Below are 26,552 nucleotides of genomic sequence, written 5' to 3' on the forward strand. Positions count from 1 at the left end.
ATTTAAATTTCACATTGCCCTTTTTTTTCTGGCATTGATTGGTAGATCAAATTTACTATTTTTATGCTTAGGTATCCTTTATGTTTTTATTTTTAGAAATTTATTTGTTGATGGCTGATATTTTTATATTAGAATGAAGTGTGTATAAAGAAAATTAGCCTGAATTGTTGTGACTTTCACTTAGAAAATAGTTATTAAGTTTTAAAAATTTTGTTTTGTTCTGTGTTTTAGAAGAACAAACTAAGACTTTTAAAATTAAATTTATTTTTTTTAATGTATTTACTTTACATCCTGATTGCAGCCCCTTCCCTCTTTCTAGCCCCCATCCCCTTTCCTAGTCCTCAGAAAGGGGGAGCTCTCCTCCACTACCAACTGACCATAGCCTGTCAAGTCCCATCAGGATAGCCTACATCCTCTTCCTCTGAGGCCTGCCATGGCCACCCTGCCAGAAGGAAGTGATCAAAGGGCAGGCAACAGAGTCCATAGCCAAGACAGCCCCTGCTTCCCTTACTAGGATTTGCTCTGTTGGTCTTGTGGGACTCCGGTCCCCTCTGGGTCCTTCTATTCCCCAACTCTGCCATAAGACTCCCTGTGCTCTGGCTGAAGTTTGGCAATGAGACTCAGCTTGTTTCTGTCCCCTGCTGGGTGGAGTCTTTCAGAGGACCTCTACAGTAGGCTCCCATCCTGTTCCCTCCTTTCAACCTCTCCCAGTGTCTATTCTTTTTGCCCTACTGAATGAGAATTAAGCATCCTCCCTAGGTTTGTTTGTTTGTTTTTGTTTTTTTGCCAGGGCCATATATACCAGGTAGGCCTTGAATTTCTTATGCTACTGAGTCTGGTCTTGAGCTCATGATTTTCTTGCCTCTGTCTCCCAAGTACTGGGATTGCAACAGAACCTTCGCTTTTCTTTCTTTCTTTCTTGTCTTTTTTTTTTTTTTTTTTTTTTTTTTTGGACATGTATGTGTTATACCTGTCTATGTATACATATTGGTGTACATGGAGGCTGGAACTTGATATCAGGTTTCTTCCTCAATTCCTCTCTACTTCATTTATTGAGTCAGGGTGCCATGTTAAGCCGAGAAATGGCCAAATATCACTAGTCTCAATAGCCAGTTTTCTTAGGGGATTCTGTCTACTTCTCAACTGCTAGGATTAGAAGTGGCTTTTACGTGACTCTTATAGAGCTAGCACTCTTTATCCACTGGACTATGTCTCTGGACAACAGTTCTAGTTTTTTATAGGCCAGAAGCTGGTCTTTGTCTTCATAATGGCATCTGTACATTCCTCTGGCATATGTCTTTTTATGTCTGTTTATTTGAATTATATTTCAAGTAAAAATCACTTTATTGTAATGCTATAACTGTTGTTAAGTTTACCTTCCTTAACCAAAGTTAACATTAATGTTTGGACTCTATAGCTCATGGGCAGCAGACTATTCCTACTGCTATGGTGTGTAACTTTTTCTGGGGAGAAGTGATGAGTCTGTTACTCATCCAGACAGGACGCTGACAACAGACTAAAGACACTATTTCACCGCAGTCTAGCTTGGGGAATCAGTGAACTTACTGGGATTACTTACAAGAGCTTGGGCTATTTCAAGGCAGTTACATCACCAAAATCTACCCCACCATGGTTGACAACTCAGAAGTTATTAGCTCCTGGAGGTCCCTGCTCAGCTTGGAGACAGCAACTCTCTCCTCAGAAACTATACCCTGCTCTTAGAATTTTGGGGAGTGATACAACTTTTGGATCTGCCCCTTCTGAACCTTGAGAATTTCTGTAGCATCCCGAATTTTAGGCATCTTCCCTGCTTGAGGAATAGGACTTCCTTTAGAGGAAATAGCTACACAGTGGCTTGTTTGGGAAATGATTTTTTTTCTAGGCATTCTCATTTTTTGAGGTATTGTCTGTGCTGTGACTGGTTTGTAGAATCATAGAGTTGCTATAGCGACTCACCCCACAAAGCCCCAAATATCCCTCAAACATTTACTGTCAGACTTTTTCAGAAAATTCTATTATTGTTTAAAATGATCACAATTCCTAATGTTTAATCGTGCAGACATTTTGTTATCTTTTACTGATGCCTGTCTAGTAGTGAACAGGATTTGGTGGTGAACTCCAAAACAGTGTATCTTTTTGGATGGCATTTGGAATAGAAGTGGTGAGTGTCAGTGTTTCTGCTGTAGGTTGGTGCTGGCCTGAGTACTATGGTGCATTATTTCATAATGGCATAAATGAAAGCCCATAGCTAATTAGACTTCTTTCAGCAGTCATATTGTTTTATTTGCAGTTTCCAGTTTTATTCTGTGGCTGTGATAAAACACTCTGACCAAAAGCAACTTGAGGAAAAGGTTTATTTAGCACACACTTCCAGATCATAGTCGAAGAGAGTAGATGGGACAGAAGCTTAAGCAGGAACTTCAAACAGAATCTGTGGAGGAATGCTACTTGCTGGCTTGCTCTCTGGCTTGAGACCAAAACCATCCACCTTAATTACTCAACTTTACCACCCAGGGCATGAAACAAATCTTAGGAAATCGTAAATGATTGACTTGGTAGATGTTTGTTGTTGTTTGTTTTTAAATAAATTTTCATTTACAAAAGTGTACAGTGAGCCAAACTTGGCTTTCAGGTGTAGTTTTCAAAATCCTGTCTTACACAGAGTGATACATTTTTATTCTTAAGCAATGATTATCTTTGTATGTTTGGAACTTCATATAATATGTATTGTAGGACTAAGTAAGCTTTTTGCTCTGTAGTGTAAGCATGAGAGTTCTTGTTGCTATATATAGTCATTTTAAAATTTCTTTTAACTAACATGTCAGCATGAACTCAGTCATTTTAACAAGAGATTTAACTGGAGAGATGGCTCAGCATTTCAGAACACTTGCTGCTCTTTCAGAGGACCCAGGTTGAAATCTCAGCAAGCACATGGTGACTAACAACTGCCTATAAGTTTAGTTCTGAGAGATCTTATGCCCTCTTCTGGCCTCTGCGTGCATTGCATACATGTGATGCATAAACAAACATACATGTAGGTGAAACCATCATGTACATAAAATACATATTAATAAATCTTAGGGCAGAGGCAGACGGAGCTCTGAGTTTGAGGCCAGCCTGGGCTACAGCACAAGTTCCATGACAGCCAGGGCAACACAGAGAAACCCTGTCATAAAAATGAAGAAGAGGAGGAGGAGGAAGAGGAGGAAGAAAAAAGGTTAAATAGGTACTGAAAACCAAAAAGGACACACAGTAAGATATCATGGAAGTATTGACTGTAGAACACAGCCACCATTTCCCAGGGCTGGATGAACAAGGACAGGTTTGACGTAGTAATACGTAGAAATTTGGTGGATGGACTTAAATAAGAAGCTTGAACATCTGTCACAGGGTGCCCCTCCCCCCATTGGCTTTGGTGTCTGTCCCTTGGAGGCTCAGAAAAGCCAGTTATGCCAGTTCTAGAAACAGTTATAAACTAAGCTTCTCTTGTGACTCCTTGAATGTCATGTTACAGTACTGGAGAGAACGCACAGTGTTAGCATAGTGTTTAAGAGGAAAGCCTGAAATCCAGGTTTGCTCTCCGTCCTGTTACTTAGCTGCTATAGCCCTGGCCAAGCGGTGAGCTCTTAGTGAAGAACTGGGGCTGCTGTGGAAATGAGAGGGAGCCACAGCTAAGGAGGTGTGCTCATCATGTTCTTGACACGAGAAAACACTAGAGCCAAATTCCGTTTTTTCTTAGATCTAGCCCTTCAGAATTCTGATTTTTAAAAACTCAACAACTAGTGGCTCCTAGATACCCTTCATATATTTTAAACAGTCTTGGGGCTACAGTGTTAGAGATTGTCAGTGTTAGCAGGGGTACGTGTTACTCTAACATTCACCAGGGGAAAGATCAGGGTTCTCTAGTACTTAGCGGGCAAATCCTTTCAGTCTGTCTGTGTGCATTTCTCTGTAAAGTCCTTGGTATTGTCTGGTTTGTTATCAGTTTTCCAGTGTGTAGGTTTAAATAAAAAAATGTGGATAGTGATCAACCAGATAAATAATTTCTCAGACGTTTCACCTTCAATGTTTAATTTGATAAATTTTTCTCAAGAAGTACTTAAAATTATTTTTAGTAGAAGTTATTAACCAGAAAATGTTTTATTCTAGAAGGGAGGGATGAAGAGCGCATCATTGAAAGATTTATGTCTTGAAGACAAAAGAAGAATTGCCAACTTAATTAAAGAACTGGCCAGGTGAGACAAAACCTTATATGGGATGCATCTGTAGGGAAGACAACTCATTTTGAGAGCAGAACATTGTTAATATATTTGATGTGTGTGATGCTTTGATCAGAAGGGTACCCATAGGCTCATAGATTTGAATACTTGGTCACTGTTTGAAGGGATCAGGAGGTGTGGCCTTGCTGGAGGAGAGTGTTATTGGGGGTAGGCTTTAGGCTCTCAGAAGCTCCAGCCAGGCCCACTGCAGCCTGCAGATCTGGATATAGAGTTCCCAGCTCCTTAGCTAGCACTGTGTCTGTTTGTGTGCTTCCATGCTTCCTGCCATGCTGATAATGGACTAAGCCTCAGGAACTATAAGCAAGCCCCAATTAAATGCATTAAAAAAAAAAAACTAAGAGTTGCCGTCATCATAGTGTCTCTTCATAGCAATAGAACACTGAATAAGACAATGTCATTATGCCATTAGTCTAATGGAAACAGACTTAAAAAAATTTTGGGGGCTGGAGAGATGGCTCAGTGGTTAAGAGCACTGCCTGCTCTTCCAAAGGGCCCGGGTTCAATTCCCAGCACCCACATGGCAGCTCACAACTGTCTGTAACTCCAAAATCTGACACCCTCACACCAATACGTATAAATTAAAATTAAATAAAAAATATTTAAAAAAAAAAAAAAAAAGATTTTTGTATTGCGCACACTCCCAATGACCTTCTCACAAGGCCCCAACTTGTAAAATTCGACTACTTGAGGACCAAGCTTTTAACACACAGGACTTGGGACAATGCGTATTAAAACCGTAGCAGTATTGTAGGGGTGATTCATTGGAACTATTCAAATATTCTTTTGCTGTGAAATTATCACCATTACAGCAAGCTGCATCTGAGGCGTGCACCTTCATCCACTATTGCATGGTACTCTGAAGGCTATTTATATTTCCCAAAGTGGTTTTATATTTATTATCACATTGGAATTTTTATTGAAGAATGAGCTTTTCTTCTGCCCTATTTATGTCAGTATTTATTTTTTTATTAGTATCAGACTGGATAAACTTTGAATTTTATTCCAATACAGGACTCTAAGAATCACAGAAATGAAATGAAGTAGAAAGATGACCTTTTTTTATTTCTTAAAAAAAAAAAAAAAAGAGTTTAACTTTTTATTCTTTGATAACTATAGATTTTATTGCAGTTATTATAAGTATAGAGAGAACTTATTCTATTTACCCAGTTAACATTTTGATTAACTACAGTATAATATTAAAACTAGAAAGCTGACATTCACAGAATTTGTCTGTTATGTACAGAGACCACCAGTTTTACATGTATTCATTGTAGATTTATTTACAATCACCTTAGTCAAAATTCTAAATAGTTCCATTATAATAATTGTGCATTTGTCTTTTTTAGGTTCTTGGAGTTGTACATGGTAGGCAAGTGTTTACCACTTTATTTGCACTTATAAAAATTTGTGTATGTACATGTATTAGGTATTCTTGGAATCCAGAAAAGAATGTTGTTTTTCCTAGACCTGCAGTCACAGGTGGCTGTGATTCACCTAACGTGGGTGCTGGGAACCAAAATCAGGTGTTCTGGAAGAGCAGCCAGCACTTTTAACATCTAATCTGTCAACCCAGCCTCAGGGCAAATACTTTATTTCCAACCCACTTCCCTTACCCAAAACTCCTGTTAATCTGTTGTTAATCTGTTCTCTATGAATGGGATCAGATACCATGTGACTTTTCTTTGAGAGTGATTCTCTTTACTTAGCATAATTCTTTGAAGCCATCCAAGTTGTATGTTTGTCAGTATTTTTTTCCTTTTTATTGTCCTCCTTTTGGTGTAGAGGTGCTAGACTGATTAACTGTCCATTCATTGGAACTCTCTCCAGTTTTTGACAGTTTCAAATGAAATTGCTATGAACATTCCAGTATAGGTTTTCATGTGCACATGAATGCTTGATTTCTTTGGGATTAAGTGTATTTGATTTTTATAAGAAACCCCATTCCAAAAAAGTTGTAGCATTTTATATCCCTACCAATAATGCAAGAAATCTAGGTGTTCTGAATTCTGGCTTCCAAATTTGTATAGTTTTGACTTTAGGACTCTGATGGGGATTCAGTGATGTCTTGGTCAGTTTGTCTTTCTGTGGTCGACATGATTTCATGTTCTTGTTCCTGTCTGTGGCTTCGCTGGAACCAGGTGCTCTTTTGGCCTTATCATAATAGAAAGTTTGGTCATTTTTATTGAGTTTTGAACATTGTTTATATGTTCTAAATATAGATTTTTTGTTGTTGTTGAATATGTAGTGTAAACTACTTTCTCCCTTCTCTGTGGCTTGCCCCATTATCTTCAGGATCTTCCATAGTCTAAAAGCTTTTAACCTTAATGAGACTGAGACAAGTGTGTCATTTTTTTCCCTTTTTAGTCAATGATCCATTTTAGTGGTTTTTGTATTACACATTTCTAAGTTGGGTTTTCTTGTTTTTATTGGTGTCCATCTATACCAGCACCATTTATAGAAATCTTTGTATGTTTCTGCTAGAAACCAATGGGTGCGTATTTGTAAGGGCCTCATTCTGGGTTCCTGTTTTGCACTGATCTGCCTGCCTCTCCCTCAGCCCTCATTACTGTATATGTACAGTATAGAAAGCCTTGATACTGAGTAGAGTCTTACTTTCTTACTTTGTGCTTATTTTTAAAATACCATGGCTAGTCCTTTCAGTAATAACTTTGGCACAAGCTTGTCAATGCCAGTAAAAACAAAAACAAACACTATACTGAAACACTACTGGTATTTCTTCAAACTATAGGAAGAACTAAAAATGTTTGCTGTGTTGAGTCTTCTAATCCATTAATATAGTTGTTTGTTGCATTGATAACACATTAAGAATGAAAAATGAAGATCTTTCCTTTGGATTAATTTTACCAAGAATGAGCCCCAATTTGAAATGTCCCCTTATCCTATGTCTCATGTCTGACTTAAAGAAAGGGTTTTGCTCTGTATTTGTTGAACTGCACAGAAACATGCCGTGGGAAAGAAACTAGCTATTCTATACAGGCTTTACAAGGGGAGGGGTTACTTTACTGACTCCAAGTTGTTCAGAATAGTTCTCAAAATTGCAAAAAGACATTATCAACCTATATCACATATTGCTTCCAATATTTATGGGACATTTCTTTTGTTTAAATTGCTTTTAACACTTTGGGTGTTTTTGCAAATGATTAGTACTGCACATGTATGCAGTATTCTGAGTTGAGGCATGAAAGAATATATTACTTAAGGTTAAAGCTGTTCATTTAGCTTAGGTTGTAAAAGCTGACTTCATGGGAAATGTAAGGCACAGTCAGTTTGGGTGCATTGTTCTCTTAAAGGCAGGCTACATTTACACAGGCTAGGGCTCAGACAGTCTTAGATGATCTTAAGGCATGTTACTAACTTGGCTACAAGGCCCAGTAAAAGTTCAGTCTCGCTGAGGTCAAGAAATATTTTCAGAAAAATCTATCACCACAATATGTGTCCAATTACTTGGGTGTTTAATTTCTTTGTAGCTATTTTTAATAGTCACGATGTAGATCTTGTACAAGTTTTCTCAGATTTAAACATAGTATTTAACATTTAAGAGCAATTGTAAATGGTAATTTGGCTTTTATTTTTGGCTTTTATGTTTTTGTTCGTAGTATGTAACATGTGAATGGGCTTTGTATTTTGATCATAATTCCAATAACTTCATTGAATTTACTGATAAATTCTAAGGGTTTGGTGTTTATTCTTGGCATTCTTCTCTGTCAACAATCATGCCATTTGCAAATAGGGACACATGTATTATATTCTTTGCAGAGTGTATATCTTTTCCCTTGCCTTATGGTGCTGGTTCAACTTTTCAGTGCTATGTAAATAAAACCAATGACAGATGACATCTTAGCAATGATTTCTCTTTTAGGTGTTAGAGGTTCAGTCTGTCATCAGTAATGTTGACTATAGTTATTTTTGTAGGTGCCTTATGGTATTGAAGAAGTTCCACTCTATTTCTAGTCTTTTTTCTTTTTTCTCTTTTAAAGAATGGACTTTCACTTTGTTGCCCAGTCTGGCTCCAAATTCCTGAACTTCCTCGAAGCTTCATTTGCACATCACCAGTTCCTGCCCAATTCCTAGTTTTCACAGTGATTACATGACCGATATTTTAAACTGCTTTACCCTCTTTTTCCTGGTGTCAATTCGTGTACAGATGTTATTTATCCTACAGTGTTGTGGGTTACATTGATTGAATTTCACATGTTGAATTAGCCTTGCATACCTGTCGTGAATCTTATTTGTTATGGTTATTTTTTATATATGAAACAGTTTGATTTGCTGTTTTGAATTTTTATAACAAAGTTCATGAGAGGTATTGGTCTTAAGTTTTGTGCTTTCTTTTATACTATGCTACTTTGATTTGTGTCATGATAATAGTGGCCTCATTATGTATAATCAACAATTTTCTCCCTTTATAGTTTCTGGAAGAAAGTGTAGGAAATTGGTGTTTGGTTGGCTTTGGTTTTAGGTTTTAGAGACTCACTGCCTCTGTCTCTCTCTGTGTGTATGTGTGTATGTGTGTATGTGTGTATGTGTGTATGTGTGTGTGTGTATGTGTGTATGTGTGTATGTGTGTATGTGTGTATGTGTGTATGTGTGTATGTGTGTATGTGTGTATGTGTATGTATGTATGTATTTAGCTGAGTCCGGCTTCAAATTTGCAATCTTCCTGCCTTAGCCCCGTATTCTATGCCATCAAGCCTGTTTTGAAGTGTTCTTTGTTTGTTAGTAGTCTCTAGTGAAATGGTAAAGGCCTGAAGATTTATTTTTAAAGAATTTAAATTAAAGTTCTAATTTCTGTAATGGTTTTAAGATTATTCACATTGTTTTATCTTGGCTGAACTTTGTGAGTTTGTAGGGTATTTTTAAAGCTTATTTTAATTTTATGTTTATGGGTGTGTTGCCTGCATGAATGTTTGTGTACCCCTTTATGTGCCTGGTGCCCATGAAGTCCAGAAGAGGGCATCAGATCCCCTGGAACTGAAGCTACAGATGAGTGCTGAGAATCAAATCTGTGGCCCTCTGGATAAATATCTCCTGCTGTTAACCACTGAGCTATCCCAAGCAGTTCATAGTTTTTGAGAATTGCTTCATTTTTTCCAAGTTATCAAATTTGTGAGCACAAAATTAATAGTATTCTTTCACTGCCTCATTACTGACCACAGTCTCTGTAATCCCTCATTTCTGACATAGTGATCTGAATCTTCTCTCTTTTGTCTTTGCTAGGCTTATCAATTTTATTGACTCCCCCCCACCCCTAGAGAACCAGCTTTTTATTTGATTGATTTCCTTCCCTCATGCTTCTGGTCTCTATTTCATTGATTTAAAAAAAGTTCTCTTATTATGTTATTTCCTTCCTTCTCATTGCTTTGAACTTATTTGCTCTTCTTTTCCTAAGCGTTTATGGTGAGAACATAGAGACCGTACATTGCTCTTAGCTGAAGCAGTTAGTGCTGTAACGTTTCTTCTCAGCGTGTTCTCAGTAGGCTCACGTGCTTTACTTTATTTTCATTTCACTCAGGTCTGTGTGTTCTTTATAATTACCTTTGTCACTTCCAATTATAAAATTCCAGGAGTTTAATGATTTTTCTATTGTTTTTCCTTTATCAACTCCCACTTTTGTTCTATGATGGCCAAATAACTATTAAGAACACCATTTTGAGGTTTCATAGTCCAGGGTGTGGTTGTTCTTGATGAAACATCCAAGAGTCGTTTAAAATGCCTGTCTAACTCTTAGCTTTCGGGGAGGAGCTTTTTTTCTGTTTTGTTGTCTTGGTGTCTTTATTTAGTCATTTTGCATGTAGCTGACATTTCATCTTTATTGTTAATCCTTGTAGTGAAGATAAATCTCCCTTACTATGCTAGACCTCCCTACCCCACTCTAGTCCCCCACTCCCTGTCCATGGATGCCTTCTTCTCCCTGCTTAGACAGCACCTCAGTCATGGCTACTCTCTGCTTTGTTTTCCTTACTTCCCTCTATTTGTAACCCCCATACCCCCACTCCTGAGTTGATCTTCCTTCTATTTGAATGTCTTCTTTTCTCTACTTAGGCCATCCCTAGGTGAGTGTATCCTTTTCACTCGTGCAGACTCTGCCATTGTACAGTAGTAGCCTATGCTTTCTTGGTGGCAACTCTGTTCTTTTTGCCTGAGTTTTGATACTGCACACAGGGCTGGCCACTGAGTGTTTGTTTTTCCTAGGTCCTTATGATGCAATACCTTGCTTCAGCTTAATTTAGTATAAACACTGTGTGGACTCCTTAAACCCTGCATACCTCTCTCATCAGGCTTGGGATCTGAGTCTCCGTGCCAGCTCACGGCTGTCTCCTACTTCCTCTCACCCTATTCGGCCACCCTAGTACAGCATACGTGGCTGGCCATCTCTTCTTGGTGCTCTTTTTACCTACCTGGGTCTCCACCTCCTACTAGCCCTCTGTGTGGGCATTCTTTTACACCTCCCTGGGCTCTGGCCCCGGCTCTGAGCAGCTCCTCTGTGCAGATGTCATCTTTATACCATTCAGATTCTGACTGTCCCCAATCCTGCTCATTATTCAAGAAGAAAATGAAAAGTAAAATGAAGAGAGAGGAAATGAAAGCTCAAATTTCATTCTGAAGAGAAAAAAATTGTGTTCTTTATAAAAAGGATGTTTAAATATAGTTGCTTATTCATGAGAAAACTTTGCTTTACAAGTTACGTCATATAAAGTAAGGCAAAATCTGCTGCTTTTGTGTTTTGCTTGCCTTGTCTAGTATATCATTTTTTTAATCAATAGGCTCAGTTTTGATTAAATAGAGAATAATGACAAAGTATTAATAGAAAATGGTTAGGCTGAGGTTTTAATTGTTATTTAAATTTATATCTTTTCAGAACAAACTACCCATGAAGAATTACAATTACCTTGTGTACGGTCAAACCAAATGGAGAAATGTGCCAGAAGTACTAGAAAAATGATGTACTTCTGTGACATATTTAAGTACACCTACTTAAGGTTCAGCTAGGGTACAAATGTGTTGGCATTGTTTAAGGAGCCACGTCACTCAGATTGCTTGGCTCCCTCTACCGGCGATCAACAGCATGCTTTCAGGGGATATAAAATTAAGTAGCACGCAGCAAGCCTACAGAGCAAGTAGTATCTTTTTTCTGTTACAGACTGATATATAGTATAAAGATATAGTGCTAACTTATTTTCAGAATACTTCTCTTGATGCTTAAAGCGTCTTTACTAGAACTATTCCCAAGCTATGCATCTCTTCTTTTTCTGAAATAAGGTCTTAACTTTGATAATATTATGTGGGTAAATGTACTTGTGTCTTGGACAGAGCCACATAGAGGCTCTGAATGCGAACCTCCTCTTTAATATATCTCCTGATGCTCTGTAACAAGGACTCAGAGAGAACCCACATATTTGTCCTTATATGCAGATCATAGCCTATAGCATGCACATGTGTGCAGTTGTAACTGTGGGTTTTTTCTATATGTGCAGAAAGAAAGGATGAGATTTAGGTGCTGAGGAAAGGCAGAGGTAAGTGCAGATTATACATGAGTTGTGAAAGAGAATATAAAACTAATTGTTTTCTAATTTTAACACTGTAATGGATTTTGTTTTTATTTTGTGGTAGATAAGACTCTAAAAATGTAATTGATGGCAAAAGTGTAAAATCCAAAGCAGAGCTTCACAGTGTCAGAAGGACTTTATTAACTGTGTGGATGTTCATTGAGAGACAGACACGGGTCTGGGCAAATGCTTACTCAGTACCTATGTGATGTAGCTATGTGATGTGTTTCATTTTCAAGTTCTTTGAACTAAAATGATCTTCATTTAAAAAAATAAAAAGGAAAGATACCTAAAGGATATATATGTGAATAAAAGGTAAAATAAAATTTATCATTGACATAATAAGCTAGAAAAATGAATTCATTCATATAGAGTAAAGGACAATAGTGCTGATAAGAGGATATGACATGCCTATTGCATTAAAGATCAAAGCATGGTGGCATAATCCCAGCACTTGGGAGGCAGAATTAGGCAGATCTCTGAGTTCAAGGCCAGCATGGTCTATAGAATGAGACCCTGTGTCCCGCCCCAAAAAAAAATCAAATGGGGGAAAGTACCAGAATATTTAACAACCTTATATTCTTGTAAGATGTTCAGGTGTAGCACATGTAAGAAGTTTTAGCTTTCATACAAACCTGTTGACATTATTCCAGAGAAAATTTGAGATTTATATAAATGCATGATGATTAAACAGCACAGATAAATAAAAAAAATCCATTCATAGTGAATATGAGTGAGCAAAATTGTGCTAGCAGGTAAAGAAGAAAAACGGTCTTTGAAATTTCTGCTATTAGTAGTCTATGGGTGTTCCCTTAAGGATCTACATATACTTAGGGAACGTTCTCACTTGTGTTAAGGACACTAATAATATTAGCATACAGAGGTAAACCAAAATTTAGAGGCTAATGGACAGTAGATACAACAGAGAGAAGTCACAGTGATGTGATTGTGTTGCTTGTGGGAGAGTATACTAAGGGATGAGTTGACACAGGGTTTCCAGTAAATGAAGGGGCTTCCCTAAGGTGTGTGGTATCGACTTACATGTGCAGAAGCCTAAGTATGGTACTGACTGAGCTTTCTCTAGAAGGACTTAGGTTTGAGAGAATTCTTGTTGCCGTTATGGAATTATATTACCTCAGGAAGTCTTTCTCAGTAGCATTAAATGAATTGTTTGCATGGATGGGAAAAGCAGCCAGATCAGTGACTAGCTTTGCAAAACATTATAGCTTGCACTGAAAGATGCTGACAGCTCTCAGTATGCATGCCCTTGTGTAGTGGGACCTTAAGGTGGCAACTGGTGCTGGGACTAATCATAGACTGTGCCTCAGTCTTTGCTTTTGCAGGAAAGTAACTTCCAATATTTTAAAATAATACCTGTCAGAGTTGCCATACTGGGTAGAGATGAACTTTGTTCTAGAGGAGTCAAAAAACCCTTCTGTTTCCTGTCTTGGCTCCGCTGTCAGTTCCTCACTGTGCCTAAGAGACTGCTTTTTGCAGTAACTTACTTGAGGACAAGTTCTTTTCTAGGCCTTGATACTTTAATTTTTCCCAGAGAATGGTTTGCTAGTTATACCTGACATTTCTGAGGTGGAAAAGAAAAAAGAAAAAAAGCACCATTAGTTTCCCATTGTAAAGTGAATAGTAGATCATTATTTTATTTTCTCTTTTAGAAAATATTGACTATAACCTTTAGGTAAGAATTAAATGCTCATTTCATGCAAAGGAATATTAGACTTTCACTTACCAGTTACTTAAGCTTGATTTTTACTTCCTTTTTGAAGCTTTCATGGAATATTTTGGGGTTAGCAGATGGTATATATAGGGGATGGCCTTTATAATTAGTTACATAGAAAGTTTCAAGAAAAGATAGACCTTTAACTTCCTTTAGGTAAAAAGCCATTGAGCTTTATTGGGGTTGATTGTTGCATACCAGTTAGTATTCAAAAATTCAATTTTAGAGAGTCCATTTTGAGATCTGTCAATCAAAGAATATTTTTTGACTAATTAGTGTGCGTTTAGCAGTCCTTCTAGTAGTCTGACTGGACTCTGTCTCCTACACAGAGTTAATTCTTCTATGACAAGTACTTTTTCCCATTTGTGTGACATTCACACACAGCCATATGAGTAGACAGTCTCATCTCACTTGCATGGATTTATTCAGACTAATGCTTGACCCACATTTTGGTTAAGAAAATTGAGGAGTTATTACTATAGGTCCATTGATACACATATATATCCTATAGCATTTAGTCTCTTTTCAGTTGTCAGTTTGATGTATTTTGCCCATGTGCTTATGGACTATGATTATTTTTTACCATAATTCATTTTATATGCATGCAATAACAAACTTAGATTGCATAGACTTGAAATCAGTACAAAAGAAAAAAGTCACTGATACACAGGGGAAGCGCAAAGAATAGTTTCTCAGGAATCCCAGGGAGTACTTGTTTACTTTGCTGCCTCAAAATTGCAATTTTGAGTTTCTTGAATTATGACATTTGAAAACTAAGTATTCTCAAGTTAATACTTGAGAAGTTAATCTCTTAATTCTACCCTATTGATTTATATATAATTGATTATAAAACAATTATTGATCATTCAGTATATATGTTCTGTCTCTAAGCCTTTGTTGAAGACATAAGTTTTTCATATTATACTCAAAATTTTCATAATAGTTGATAATATTTGAATAGATGTGCTTCAGTAACATGTGTTAGCTTTTTCAGAGGTCAAAATATTACATCTTTATTTACTCTCTAGTATATTTTTCTTCTCAATTTAAATTTACTTGGAATTAGGTCAACATTAAAATGACCTGCATTTAAAATTAAAACTGAATATTAAAAATTTTTTTAACTTATGTGCATTTGTGTTTTACAGCCATATATGTTTGTATGAAAGTGCTAGGTCCCCTGGAACTAGAGTTCCGGGAAGTTGTGAGCTGCCATGTGGGTGTTGGGAATCGAACCTGGGTCCTTTGGAAGAGCAGCTAGTGCTCTTAACCACTGAGCCATCTATCTATCTATCTATCTAAAGTTCTGGTTTAGGGTCTCATTGTGTTGTCACTTATCGTATCTTTTTAGTGCTCTCCAATCTGACAATATTTCAGTTCTTGACTTGTCACTTTTAAAGAGTAACAATCATATATTTTGTAGAATTTTCCTAAATATGGATCTGTCTGTTTTCTCTTAGTAATATTTAAGCTCTACATTTATAGGAAGAATATAAAATAATTGATATACTTTTTGCTGAACCCGGTTGAGATGGAGATTTACTGCTCTAGGGTTTGTCATTGTGAAATTTGTTTTTCCCCTTTTGAAATTAGTAAATATTATAGTTCTGTGGGATATAATTTAATGCTAGTTAATATTATTAAACTTGTTCTAGCATTGGAAATGGAAAATAAATGTTAGGAAAAGAAGTGCAAAACAAGTAGGTAAGAACATGTAATTATATTATTAAGTCTAATGCCTCATAGGATGTTGTTCCTCATCTTACAATAATAAAAATGTAGAACAAACTGAAAACACAGGACATTAAAATAGAGCTGAGGTTGAAGAGTAACCAAGTAGGCCAACATGTAAGGAGACCCGTGCTATTAGGGAGAGACAGCAGTAAGTACTAGCTCCCTGGAAACTAGAGGGGTCTTTAGCTAACATAGTGGCAGATTGCTGAGAGCCAGTGTAGGCAGGTGAGAGTGGGATTCCCTGGACAGCAGATGTAGGGAAACTTGTCCATAGGCTCTATTTGGCAAGACGGATTTCTTTTGGTGCAAGTGTTAGAAGGGAAATAGCACTGCCCTTGGGGATGACATTGAGGTTCTCTGTCTTTGTCCTGTAAAACAAAACACATTGTCAGGAAAAAAAGTATATAGTTTTTAAAAACCACCTGACATGTGGGAGGAGGCACAGAACCGAGGTTAGGGAAGAAGTTACATGCTGGCCCCCCACGTACAGAGGAAAGACAAGAATGCTTCACAGACACCAGCTGCTAGAAACTGCTTTGTATAAGCATAATCACAGTGACAACAACCAAAAGAACACTACCATCACCCAGGTCAACTGCCTAGTGTATAGTAAATGTAGAGATAAATCAGGCCTGGAAAGCATAAAGCTGAGTGTGGGGCAGACAGTGAGAAGAGAAACATCTGGCCTACTCAAAAGGAAGTTTTGCCTAGAGGAATTTGGACCAAAAGAGTAGCAACAAATCTCAAGGCAGGCTACTCAGAATAAAATTAATAGACTCTGAGCCAAGGAAAGATCGGCTTAGTTCTCAGCATTGGAATATTCATCTTGTTTGATGAGCTACCCAAGATATTCAGACATCAGCACCCTGTGAGGCACAGGAGAAAGCAGAAAGACAGAAACAGAAGCAGATTCGGTTGGGTGCACATGCTGCTGAAACGCTAGCACACTTAACATCTGTATTCTCTATTGGTGCCCAGTGCCTTATAGCAAAATATGTCCTGGAGGTTTTGCTGTTTGAAGAAATTTTGAGCCACAAACATGTATTTTTTTTGTTATATTGTTATATTGAGATAGAAACTTTGATTTTTCTAATGCCACAACAAAGTTTCAACTTTGGCTTTATCTGGAAAACATGTTTTTCATGGTAGTATCCAGGATTTAAAATGCACTCAGAATATGGAAAAACAAAAAACCCAGAATAGCTAAAACAATCTTGTACAATAAAAGGTGCTACGGAGGAATCTCCATACCTGATGTCAAACTGTACTATAAAGCAATAGTAATTAAAACAGCTTGGTACTGGTACAGCAACAGGCTGGTTGATCAGTGGAATCGAATCGAAGACCCAGATATGAATCCACACACATATGGTCACTTGATTTTCGACAAAGACGCCAAATCCATTCAATGGAAAAAGGATAGCATCTTCAACAAATGGTGCTGGTCTAACTGGAGGTCTATGTGTAAAAAAATGCAACTGGACCCATATTTGTCACCTTGCACAAAACTCAAATCCAAGTGGATTAAAGACCTCAACATAAAACCAGAGACACTAAGTCACTTAGAGGAAAAAGTGGGAAAGAGCCTGGAACATATTGGCACAGGAGACAACTTCCTGAACAGAACACCAACAGCCCAGGCCTTAAGGTCAACAATTAATAAATGGGACCTCATGAGGCTGAGAAGCTTCTGTAAGGCTGGAGACACTGTCAAGAGAACAAAGCGACAGCCTACAGACTGGGAAAAGATCTTCACCAACCCTACATCTGACAAAGGTCTAATATCCAAAATATATAAAGAACTCAAGAAGCTAAACACCACCAAACCAAATAACCCAATTGAGAAATGGGGCTTGGAACTAAACAGAGAATTCTCAACAGAGGAATATCGAATGGCTGAGAAACACTTAAAGAAATGCTCAACCTCCTTAGTCATCAGGGAAATGCAAATCAAACAACTCTGAGATTCCATCTTACACTCATCAGAATGGCTAAGATCAAAAATTCAAGTGATACCACATGCTGGTGAGGATGTGGAGAGAGAGGAACACTCCTTCATTGCTGGTGGGAATGCAAACTAGTACAGCCACTTTGGAAATCTATCTGGTGCTGTCTCAGAAAACTGGGAATAGGGCTTCCTCAAGACCCAGCTATTCCACTCCTTGGAATATACCCAGAAGATGCTCCAGCACACAATAAGAAAACTTGCTCAACCATGTTCATAGCAGCCTTATTCATAATAGCCAGAACATGGAAACAGCCTAAGTGTCCCTCAGTAGAAGAACGGATAAAGAAACTGTGGTACATATACACTATGGAATACTACTCAGCTATTAAAAACAAGGAATTCCCGAAATTTGTGGATAAATGGATTGAGCTAGAAATTATCATAATGAGTGAGTTAACCCAGAAGCAGAAAGACTTAAATGGTATATACTCACTTATATCTGCATTCTAGCCCAAGGGGCATGTCCCACGAAAGTCTTCACTTACCAGGAAACTGGGACAGAGGGGAGGACATCCTATTGGGACTCTAGATGAGAGAAGCATGGAAGAATGGCAAAGTAGAAGGATCCAGAGGGTTCTAGAAACCTACAAGTAGAACATTATGATAGGCAGATTTGGGCCCAGGGGTCCTGCTCAAACTAAGGCACCAGCCAAGGACAATACAGGCGGTAAAGTTTAAGCCCCTACCCAGATCTAGCCAATGGTCAGAAGTCTCCACAGTTGAGTGGAGAGTGTGATATGACTTTCTCACGTACTCTGGTGCCTCATATTTGACCATGTCCCCTGGAGGGGGAGACCTGGTGGCACTCAGAGGAAGGACAGCAGGTTACTGAGAAGAGACTTGATACCCTATGAGCATATACAGGGGGAGGTAATCCCCCTCAGGAACAGTCATAGGGGAGGGGATTAAGGGGAAAAGGGGAGGGAGGGAAGAATGGGAGGATACAAGGGATGGGATAACCATTGAGATGTAACAAGAATAAATTAATAATAAAAATTTTTTAAAAAATGCACTCAGAAGAATTAAAAAAAAAGTTTACCTCCCTCCCTCCATGGCTCCATGTGTGTGTGTGTGTGTGTGTGTGTGTGTGTGTGTGTGTGTGTGTGTGTGTATGTGTGTGTGCATGTGTATGTAAAGGTTAACAATGTTTGAAATCATTGAATTGCTCATTGTAACTTAATGATCTTTGTTCAGTTGACCTTTCTCCTCTCCAGTTTACAATAAACATCAAGAAGAAGAACGTTCACAATGTCAGCATTTACTTAGCCCCTGGCTTCCATCAGAATTTGCAACAGTCAGCATTACAGAAGTCAGCATCTCTTCTGTTACCTGATCTTAGGTGTGATATTTCTGCATTAGCTCTAAATGTGGCAACAGGACATGAGTACCAGGCCAGAGGGATAACTGGGTTATATTTAAAGACTGGGATTTATCATAGTAAGAACTTTTTTAATAGCTTATTTTAGTGTATTTTCTGTTGCTTCCTTAATGTTTCTTATAGAATAATGTCTCCGACACATAAAACTTTTGTTTCTTTCTGGCCTGTATGTATTTTCTTTTCTTGCATTAACCTCCAGTCAGTTTCCAATGGAGTTGCAGTTGACAGTCTTGTCTTGTTCTGGAAGTACAAGGACAGAAACAAATTGTTCTTTTTGTCTATCCTTATAGGTAGATAGCTTGGAATTCTTCACAGATGCTCTTTATTGGATTGGAGGAATAGTTCTTAAAGTACTAGGTTACTGAGTTGTTTTATTATGGAAGATTGGCTTTAACAAGTGCCTTTCCTATACTTACAGATGAACAAGCACATAAAGTTTCATATTTGTTTATGTGGGTTATTTTTTTTAACTTTTATTTATGCATATGTGTGTGTCTGTGTATGTGTGCCACATGCATATAGATGCTAAAAGAGGCCAGAAGAAGGCATTGGATCTTCAGGATCTACAGCAGTGGTTCTCAGCCTTCCGGATGCTGTGACCCTTTAATATACAGTTCCTCTCTAGTGGTGACTCCTAACCATAAAGTTATTTTGTTGCTACTTCATAACTGTAATTTTACTATTTTATAAGCCATAATGTAAATATTTGATATGCGACCCCAAAGTGGTCATGACCCACCGGTTGTGAACCACTGATCTAGAGCCTTAGCTGTGAGCTGCCTGATATAGGTTCTAGGAACTGAAATTGGGTCTTCAGAAAGAGCAGCGGGCACTTTTGACTGCTGAGTCCTCTGTCCAGCCCCTTTGTTTTTTCATAGATGAGGTCTTGTAGCTCAGACTGGCCTGAAACTCACTATATAGCTGAGAGTGTCCTAAAAACTCCTGGTCTTTCTATCAATTATTGTTATTTATTGTACAGGGCTTGTATTTTCCTTTGTAGATTTTAAAAAAGATCTACATACATATCATGACAACTATGAATAAATACAACTTTACTTTCTTTTCATAATGTGTATTTGTCATTGTGCTTTTTAATCTTTTTTTTTTTTTGAGAATTTCATATAGGAATACTGTGTTTTTATCATTTCCATTCTTTCAACTTCTGTATCTCCCATTCTCTCTCAAATTTATGATCTTTTCTTTATTAATGTTACACACACATATAAATTCATTTAGTATTTATTGTATGTATATTTGTTTAAGGCTGGCCACTTGGGATCAAATAATCTATGACCCCTGCTTGCTTCTTGGGTCCACTTGGTTGAATATATTTTTTCATCCTTTCACTCTGAGATGATGTCTATCCTGAATGATAAGGTTTGTTTCTTGGACGCAGCAGGATGGATCCTCTTGTTGAATCCACCTTTTTTTAAATTCAGAAATTAAGACCCGTTGTGTTGAGAATTAACAATGAGCAGTGTTTGTTGATTTTTATTATATTTCTGTGTTGGTTTTTTCCATCTCTTGATTTGCTTGTCTGATCTTGTTTTTTGTGTTTTCTTGGGTGTGGCTAACCTTTTCAAGTTAAGTTTTCCTTCTAGTGCCTACTGTAGTTCTGGATTTCTATATACATATTGCTTGTGTTTGGGTTTATTGTCAAATGTCTTTCCCCATCTATTGTGAATGAAAGTTTTGCTGGTATAATAGTCTATGATGGCATCTGTGGTTTCTTAGTTTGTAGAACATCTGTTGAAAAGTGGAGTGTGTCATTCTAACATGTCTGCCTTTATAAGTTACTTGGTCTTTTCCCCTTTCAGCTTTTAATGTTCTTTGTCTTGTATGTTTAGTATTTTGATTATCATATTTTGTGGAAATTTCTTTTTTGGTCCAGTCTATTTAGTGTTCTCTATTCTTCTTGTATATTGATAGGCACCCTCTTCTTTAGATGAGGGAAATTTTCTTTTGTGATCTTTTTGAAAATATACTGAGTGAGTTAACCCAGAAGCAGAAAGACTCACATGGTATATACTCACTTATAACTGGGCACTAGCCCAAAAGGCATGTCCCATGAAAGTCTTCACTTACCAGGGGATTGGCCAGATGTGAGGACATCCCACTGGGACAAATATAGGAGATGGGGAAATAGAAGGACCCAGAGGGACCTAGAAACCTGCAAGAAGAACATCGTGATGGGTGGATCAGGGCTCCAGGGGCGTCTGCTCAAACTTTTGCACTAACCAAGGACAATACAATTGTAAACATCGAACCCCTATTCTGATCTACCCAATGGACAGGACATTCTCCACAGTTATGTGGAGAGCAGGGACTGAGTCTGACATGAACTCTGGTGCCCCATATTTGACCACCTCCTCTTGGTGGGGAGGCCTGATGGCACTCAAAGAAAGAATAAGCAGGCTACCAAGATGAGACTTGATAGCCTATGACCATATAGTGGGGGAGGAGGTCCCCCTTGGTCATAGACCTAGGGGAAAGGAATAGGGTGAAGGCAGGAGGGAAGAACGGGAGGATACAAGTGATGGTATAACAATTAAGTTGTAATCTGAATAAATTAATAAAATTTAAGAAAGAAAGTATTTACTGTATCTTTTACGTGGGTTTCTTCTCCTTCCTCTATTCTATGTAAATTTAGTCTCTTTGCAGTATCCCAGATTTTCTCCATATTCTGTGACTGGGTTATTTCAGGTTTAACATTTTGTTTGACTGAGATATCCATTTCCTCCACCTTATCGTCTACACCTGAGATTCTCTTTTTATTGTCTTGCACTCTGTTGATGAGGCTTACCTCTGAGGTTTTTGTTTGACTTCCTAAATTTTTCATTTTCAGTTTAGTCTCCATTTGGATATTCTTTAGTGATTATCGTTCTACTTTCATGTCTCGGACTGTTTTCATCATTTCATCCCACTATTTGTTTTTGTTTTTAATAAACTTCATTACAGGGTTTATTAATATCCTTTTCATGGTTCTTAAACTTATTCATAATACATGTTTTGAAGTCCTTGTCTTGTGTTTATTATTTATATTGCATCTCTCTGGGCTTACTGTAGTAGAGTTACTGGCTTCTTTCTGGTGGAGGCATATGGTTCTGGCTGTTGATATTTGTGGTTTTGTACCTGTATATAGGCATCTGGGGTTAGGATGAGTGAGGTATTTCTAGGTTTTTGACTTAGTTAGGGTTACTATTGTTATGATGAAACACCATGATGAAAGCAGCTTGGGGAGGAGAGAGTTTATATGGCTTACACTTATACGTCATTGTTAATCATTGAAAGTGTACCCTTGCCTACAAGATTTGCAAGGATAAAGATAGAGCAGAGATTGAGGGAATGTTCAATCAATCCCTAGTCCAACCTGAGACCCACACTGTGGAAGAGAGCCAACCTATGTCACTATTAGTGATACTCTGCTATACTTGCAGACAGGAGCCTAGCATAGCTGTCCTCTGAGAGGCTCCACTCAGCACCAGATTGAAACAGATGCTGAGACTCATGGATTATGGGGAGCCTTATAGAAGGGAGGAGGGTGGGGAATAGAAAGACCTGCAGGAGACAAGAGCTCCACAAGAAGACCAACAGAGGCAAATAATCCAGGCCCACGGGGGCTTATGGAGACTAAAGCACCAACCAAGGCCCATGCATAGACTGAACCTAGCCTCCTACACATATGTAGCTGATGGCCATCTTACTCTTCATGTGGGTCCTTTCGTAAGAGCAGTGGGGGCTGTCTCTGACATGGACTCTGTTGCCTGTTTTCTGATTATGACCCCTTGGTGGGACTGCATTGTCTGGCTTCAGTGGAAGATGATACATTCAGTCCTGATGTGACTTAATGTGCTTGGGTGGGTTAGTAGGGGATTTCCCTTTTCTGAGGAGTAGGGGAAGAGGATAGGGGGAAGAGAGAGAGAAGGTGGGACCAGGAGGAGAGAAAGGAGGTGAATACATTTGGGATATAAAGTGAATAAAAAACCCAGAAAAGTCAGGACAGGAATTAAAACAGGATAGGAATTTGAAAGTGGAAGCTGATGGAGAAGCCATGAAGGAGTGTTGCTTGTTGGCTTGCTCATCATGGCTTGCTTAGCCTGCTTTCTTATAGACCACCAGGACCACTAGCTCAGGGAAGGCACCACCCACAGTGGGCCCTCTGGCATCAATCACTAATTAAGAAAATGCCCTATAGCTGCATCTTTTTTTTTCTGAGACAGGGTTTCTCTGTGTAGCCATGGCTGTCCTGAACTCGCCTTGTACAGCAGTCTGCCTGCCTCTGCCTCCCAAGTGCTGGGATTAAAGGTGTGCGCCACCACATCTGACTGTATAGCTGGATCTTATGGAAGCATTTTCTCAATTGAGATTCCTTTCTTTCATATGACTCTAACTTGTGTCAAGTTGACATAATAGTCACCTGCACGGGGTTAATATCTATTCTTATCTTTGATGATGGGTGTTCTTTTCCCTGGTTTCTGTTGCCCTCTCTTAGGAAAGTGTGGTGGCTGTGTGTTGCCTGGTAGACAGTACTACTGCAAGTCAGTGGGTGGCATAGAGGTATAGATGTGGGATAGGTAAAAATACTGAGAATGGCTTCAGGAAAGAGCAAAGGCTATCCTATCCACACCAAGATGTATGATCCTTAGGGAGTTGGAGTTGTGGTGGGAAAGGAGTCTCCTGTTAAATTGTAGCAAGATAGAGAATAATCTGGAAACACAGGGATAAAAGGTCTAGGGTTATCCTGAGTCTGAACCAAGAATTATAGTTGAATGGAGTTGAGGGGGAGGATGGGCACCTGTAAGCAGATTGTTGTTAGGTTGAGGGTGAGAATGGAGAACAGGAAGGATGGAATTAATCACCTACAGAGTCCCTGCCTGGTGTGATCACCGGTAGTCCCAGGTAGAAAGTGTTTCTAGGTATTGGGCCTGGCCCAAAGGGATGGGGATGAGTGAAATGGGAGGGCTTGAGGGGAGTCTATAGGAAGGAGGAGAGATGGGTCCACACTAACGTTCTTGGAGTCTCCAGGGAATGGAGGTAGGGTGGAAGGAAAGGCCCTTGCATGCAGACCACTGCAGGGGTTGGGTGAGGCTGGTGAGATTGTTATAGAGGACAAGAGGAAAGTGAAAATTGCCTCCCAGAGTCTATGTCCAGTGTGGCATCTGGGGGCCCGAGGTTCAGTGTGTCCTTCTACTGGAGGCTGACACAGAGGAAAGGGAATGGGCTGAAAAGGAAGGCTAAGAGAGTCTACAGGAAGGAGAAAGCTTGGTCTCCCACTTGTTTTGGCAGAATCCCCAGGGACCAGAGAATGTATCTCAAACCATATTCTTGTCAATATGATTTACATATTTAATCCTTCCTAATTGTCCTATTGTTCATTCTTAGAGTATCCAACAGAATACTAGACATATTCAAAGCCATAGTGGTCTCTATAAAATCTTAGTTCTATTAAAAATATTGATACATGTGACTATGAGAGGATGTTTTAATCATTGTTATATTGCTGTGAAGAGACACCATGACCAAGGCTCTTTTAAAAAAAGTATTTCTAAATTTTTTAACTTCTTTTTCTTTTTCTTCTTTACATGCATTACATCCCGACCACAGTTTCCCCTACCTCCACTCCTCCCATTCCCTACTTCCTCCCCTAGATCCACTCTTCCTCCCTTTCTCCAAGGCAACCACTTGAAGAGAAAGCATTTCATTGAGAACTTGCTTATAGTTTCAGAGGTTTAGTCCATCATCATCATGACAGAAGCATGGCAGCACACATGGCACTTGAGCTGAGGCTGAGAACTACGTTCTAATCCACAGGCAGAGAGACACTTGGCCTGGTGTGGGCTTTTGAACACCCCCAGTGACACATTTCCTTCAGTAAGGCCACTTCTACCCCAATGAAGCAACACTTCCTAATCCTTTTCAAATAGTACCACTCCCTGATGACTAAGCATTCAAATATATACACCTGTGGGGGCCATTCTTATTCAGGCCACCACAGAGGGCTTTTGATATTAAAACAGATAAGATTATATTACGGAGAAATATACAATAGGCAGTAATATTTAAAGTAAAATACAAGACTTGAAGAGGAGTTCATTTCTTCTGGCACCATTATTATTAGTCCTGTCACTTAACTCAAAGGCTCTTTTAATGTTGAGAGGACAGTTTATGAATGTTTTGGGAATGTCATCTGTAGAGTCAATAAGTGATAATGGTGGTAAATATTTTATGCACAAGCTATTTTTTTCTTTCCCAAGAATTAACAAGCTAGCACTGGATATACACCATCCTCTTTATGGTGCCAATCCAGTTGTTCTCTTCATTTAGATTACGGCTTTGTTGACTAACCTATTGTCTACTCTGTGAGATCTTTTATTGTGACTTTGTGGTCTGTTACTGCTTCATTGAAACATATAGACCATGATTATAAATGTTTTCTTGTATATACCTTTTAAAATCTGGAGCATGAATGTTGCAAAGTTGAGGAAGAGTGTTTAATGAGAAAATAAACTGAAAACACCAAATCTCCCTAAGACTCCTCTGTGCCTTTGCAGAAATACAGTTTGTGTACACTGCAGCTTTAGGCATGTGGCTTCATTCTGATGGACTTCTGTTTTTTTTCTTCATTGTTTTGATATTTCTTTTAGAGTGAGTGAAGAAAAGGAAGTGACAGAGGAACGATTGAAAACTGAACAGGAGTCCTTTGAGAAGAAGATTCGGCAGTTAGAAGAGCAGAATGAGCTGATCATCAAAGAAAGGGAAGATATCCTTTTGAAAGTTTCTTTCATTTTTATGTCCAGCAAATCTGACTTCTTGTATGAAGAAACTGTAAAACCCAGAGATATAATTGTTCTAATTTATAACGGAATAAATCTGCATGTGCTGCCATTTCTAGGCAATCAGAAAGACACTTAACAGCATGTGCTGCTGGTCCCTTTGTGCTTGATAAGGCCGCCCAGCTGTTCTGCTCCTGTTATGTGCTGGGAAGCACAGATTTGTCAACTAAAACAGACAGGAAATTTGGGCATTACCACAAAATGTTGGGTCTTTTTATTAAATTCTGTCCTACTACTGTAATGGAGGCTTAACCTCCTCATATCTAGATTCCTTCCTAGGTAAAGCTTTAACAGCCCAAAGAAATCCTACTCTGTTATAAACACTAGAATGAAAAATAAAAATCTGCAAGTCAGAACACCAGCTTACAGAATATGTAGGTGCTGTAGTTGATAAATAAAACCAACAAGCAATGGCATGGAGCAGAGAGCTCTGCAGTTTAGAATTGGAGTGGTGTGTGTGTGTGTGTGTGTGTGTGTGTGTGTGTATGTGTGTGTGTGTGTGTGTGTGTGTGTACATGTACCCAAATACATACTGCATTGTTTGTATAAAAATAAAGTAAAAACATCTTTAAAAAATTTTTTTTTTGTTTAAATTATGTGTGTGAGGGCACGTGCCCATGGAGAACAGAGAAAGGATCCCCCTCGTGTCAGTGTTAAGTACCTCTGGAAGAGCAGTAAGCTCTTCCCCATATCTCTAGCCCCAAAACAAACATGTTTAAATTCAGCGTTTTTTTTTTTTTACTTAGAGGGACATGTGAATTAAAATAGCCATATTTATGGACTTTCTTTTGGATAGGTAGATTACATAATGACGTATTTGAGAGAGAAACAGCTAAACAGAATATGATGGATCTGCCAGCACACTAGTACGTGAATGCTCGAAAGAACCATTGTCCTTATTGTCAATATCATTACTAATTTGATGGTTATTATTTCAAAGATTCTGCAAGTAACAGACATGGTTTTGCATTGACAATAATCATGCATTTAAAAATATTAGAGAAATCTAATCAAAGATA

General features: G+C 38.4%; 1 protein-coding gene across 1 annotated transcript in view; it reads left to right on the forward strand.

Annotated features, from left to right (window-relative positions):
* Nucleotides 1-26,552, forward strand: part of Kiaa1328 (KIAA1328 ortholog) — a 244,380-nt gene that overhangs the window by 9,483 nt on the left and 208,345 nt on the right. Inside the window, exons 4-6 of the mRNA XM_051163627.1 lie at nt 3,931-3,939; nt 4,150-4,235; nt 25,345-25,460. Coding sequence (XP_051019584.1) covers nt 3,931-3,939; nt 4,150-4,235; nt 25,345-25,460 — 211 coding nt within the window. The remainder of the gene's footprint in view (nt 1-3,930; nt 3,940-4,149; nt 4,236-25,344; nt 25,461-26,552) is intronic.

This window comes from Acomys russatus, chromosome 20 (genome assembly GCF_903995435.1).
Source record: "Acomys russatus chromosome 20, mAcoRus1.1, whole genome shotgun sequence".
NCBI classification, from domain to species: Eukaryota; Metazoa; Chordata; class Mammalia; order Rodentia; family Muridae; genus Acomys; species Acomys russatus.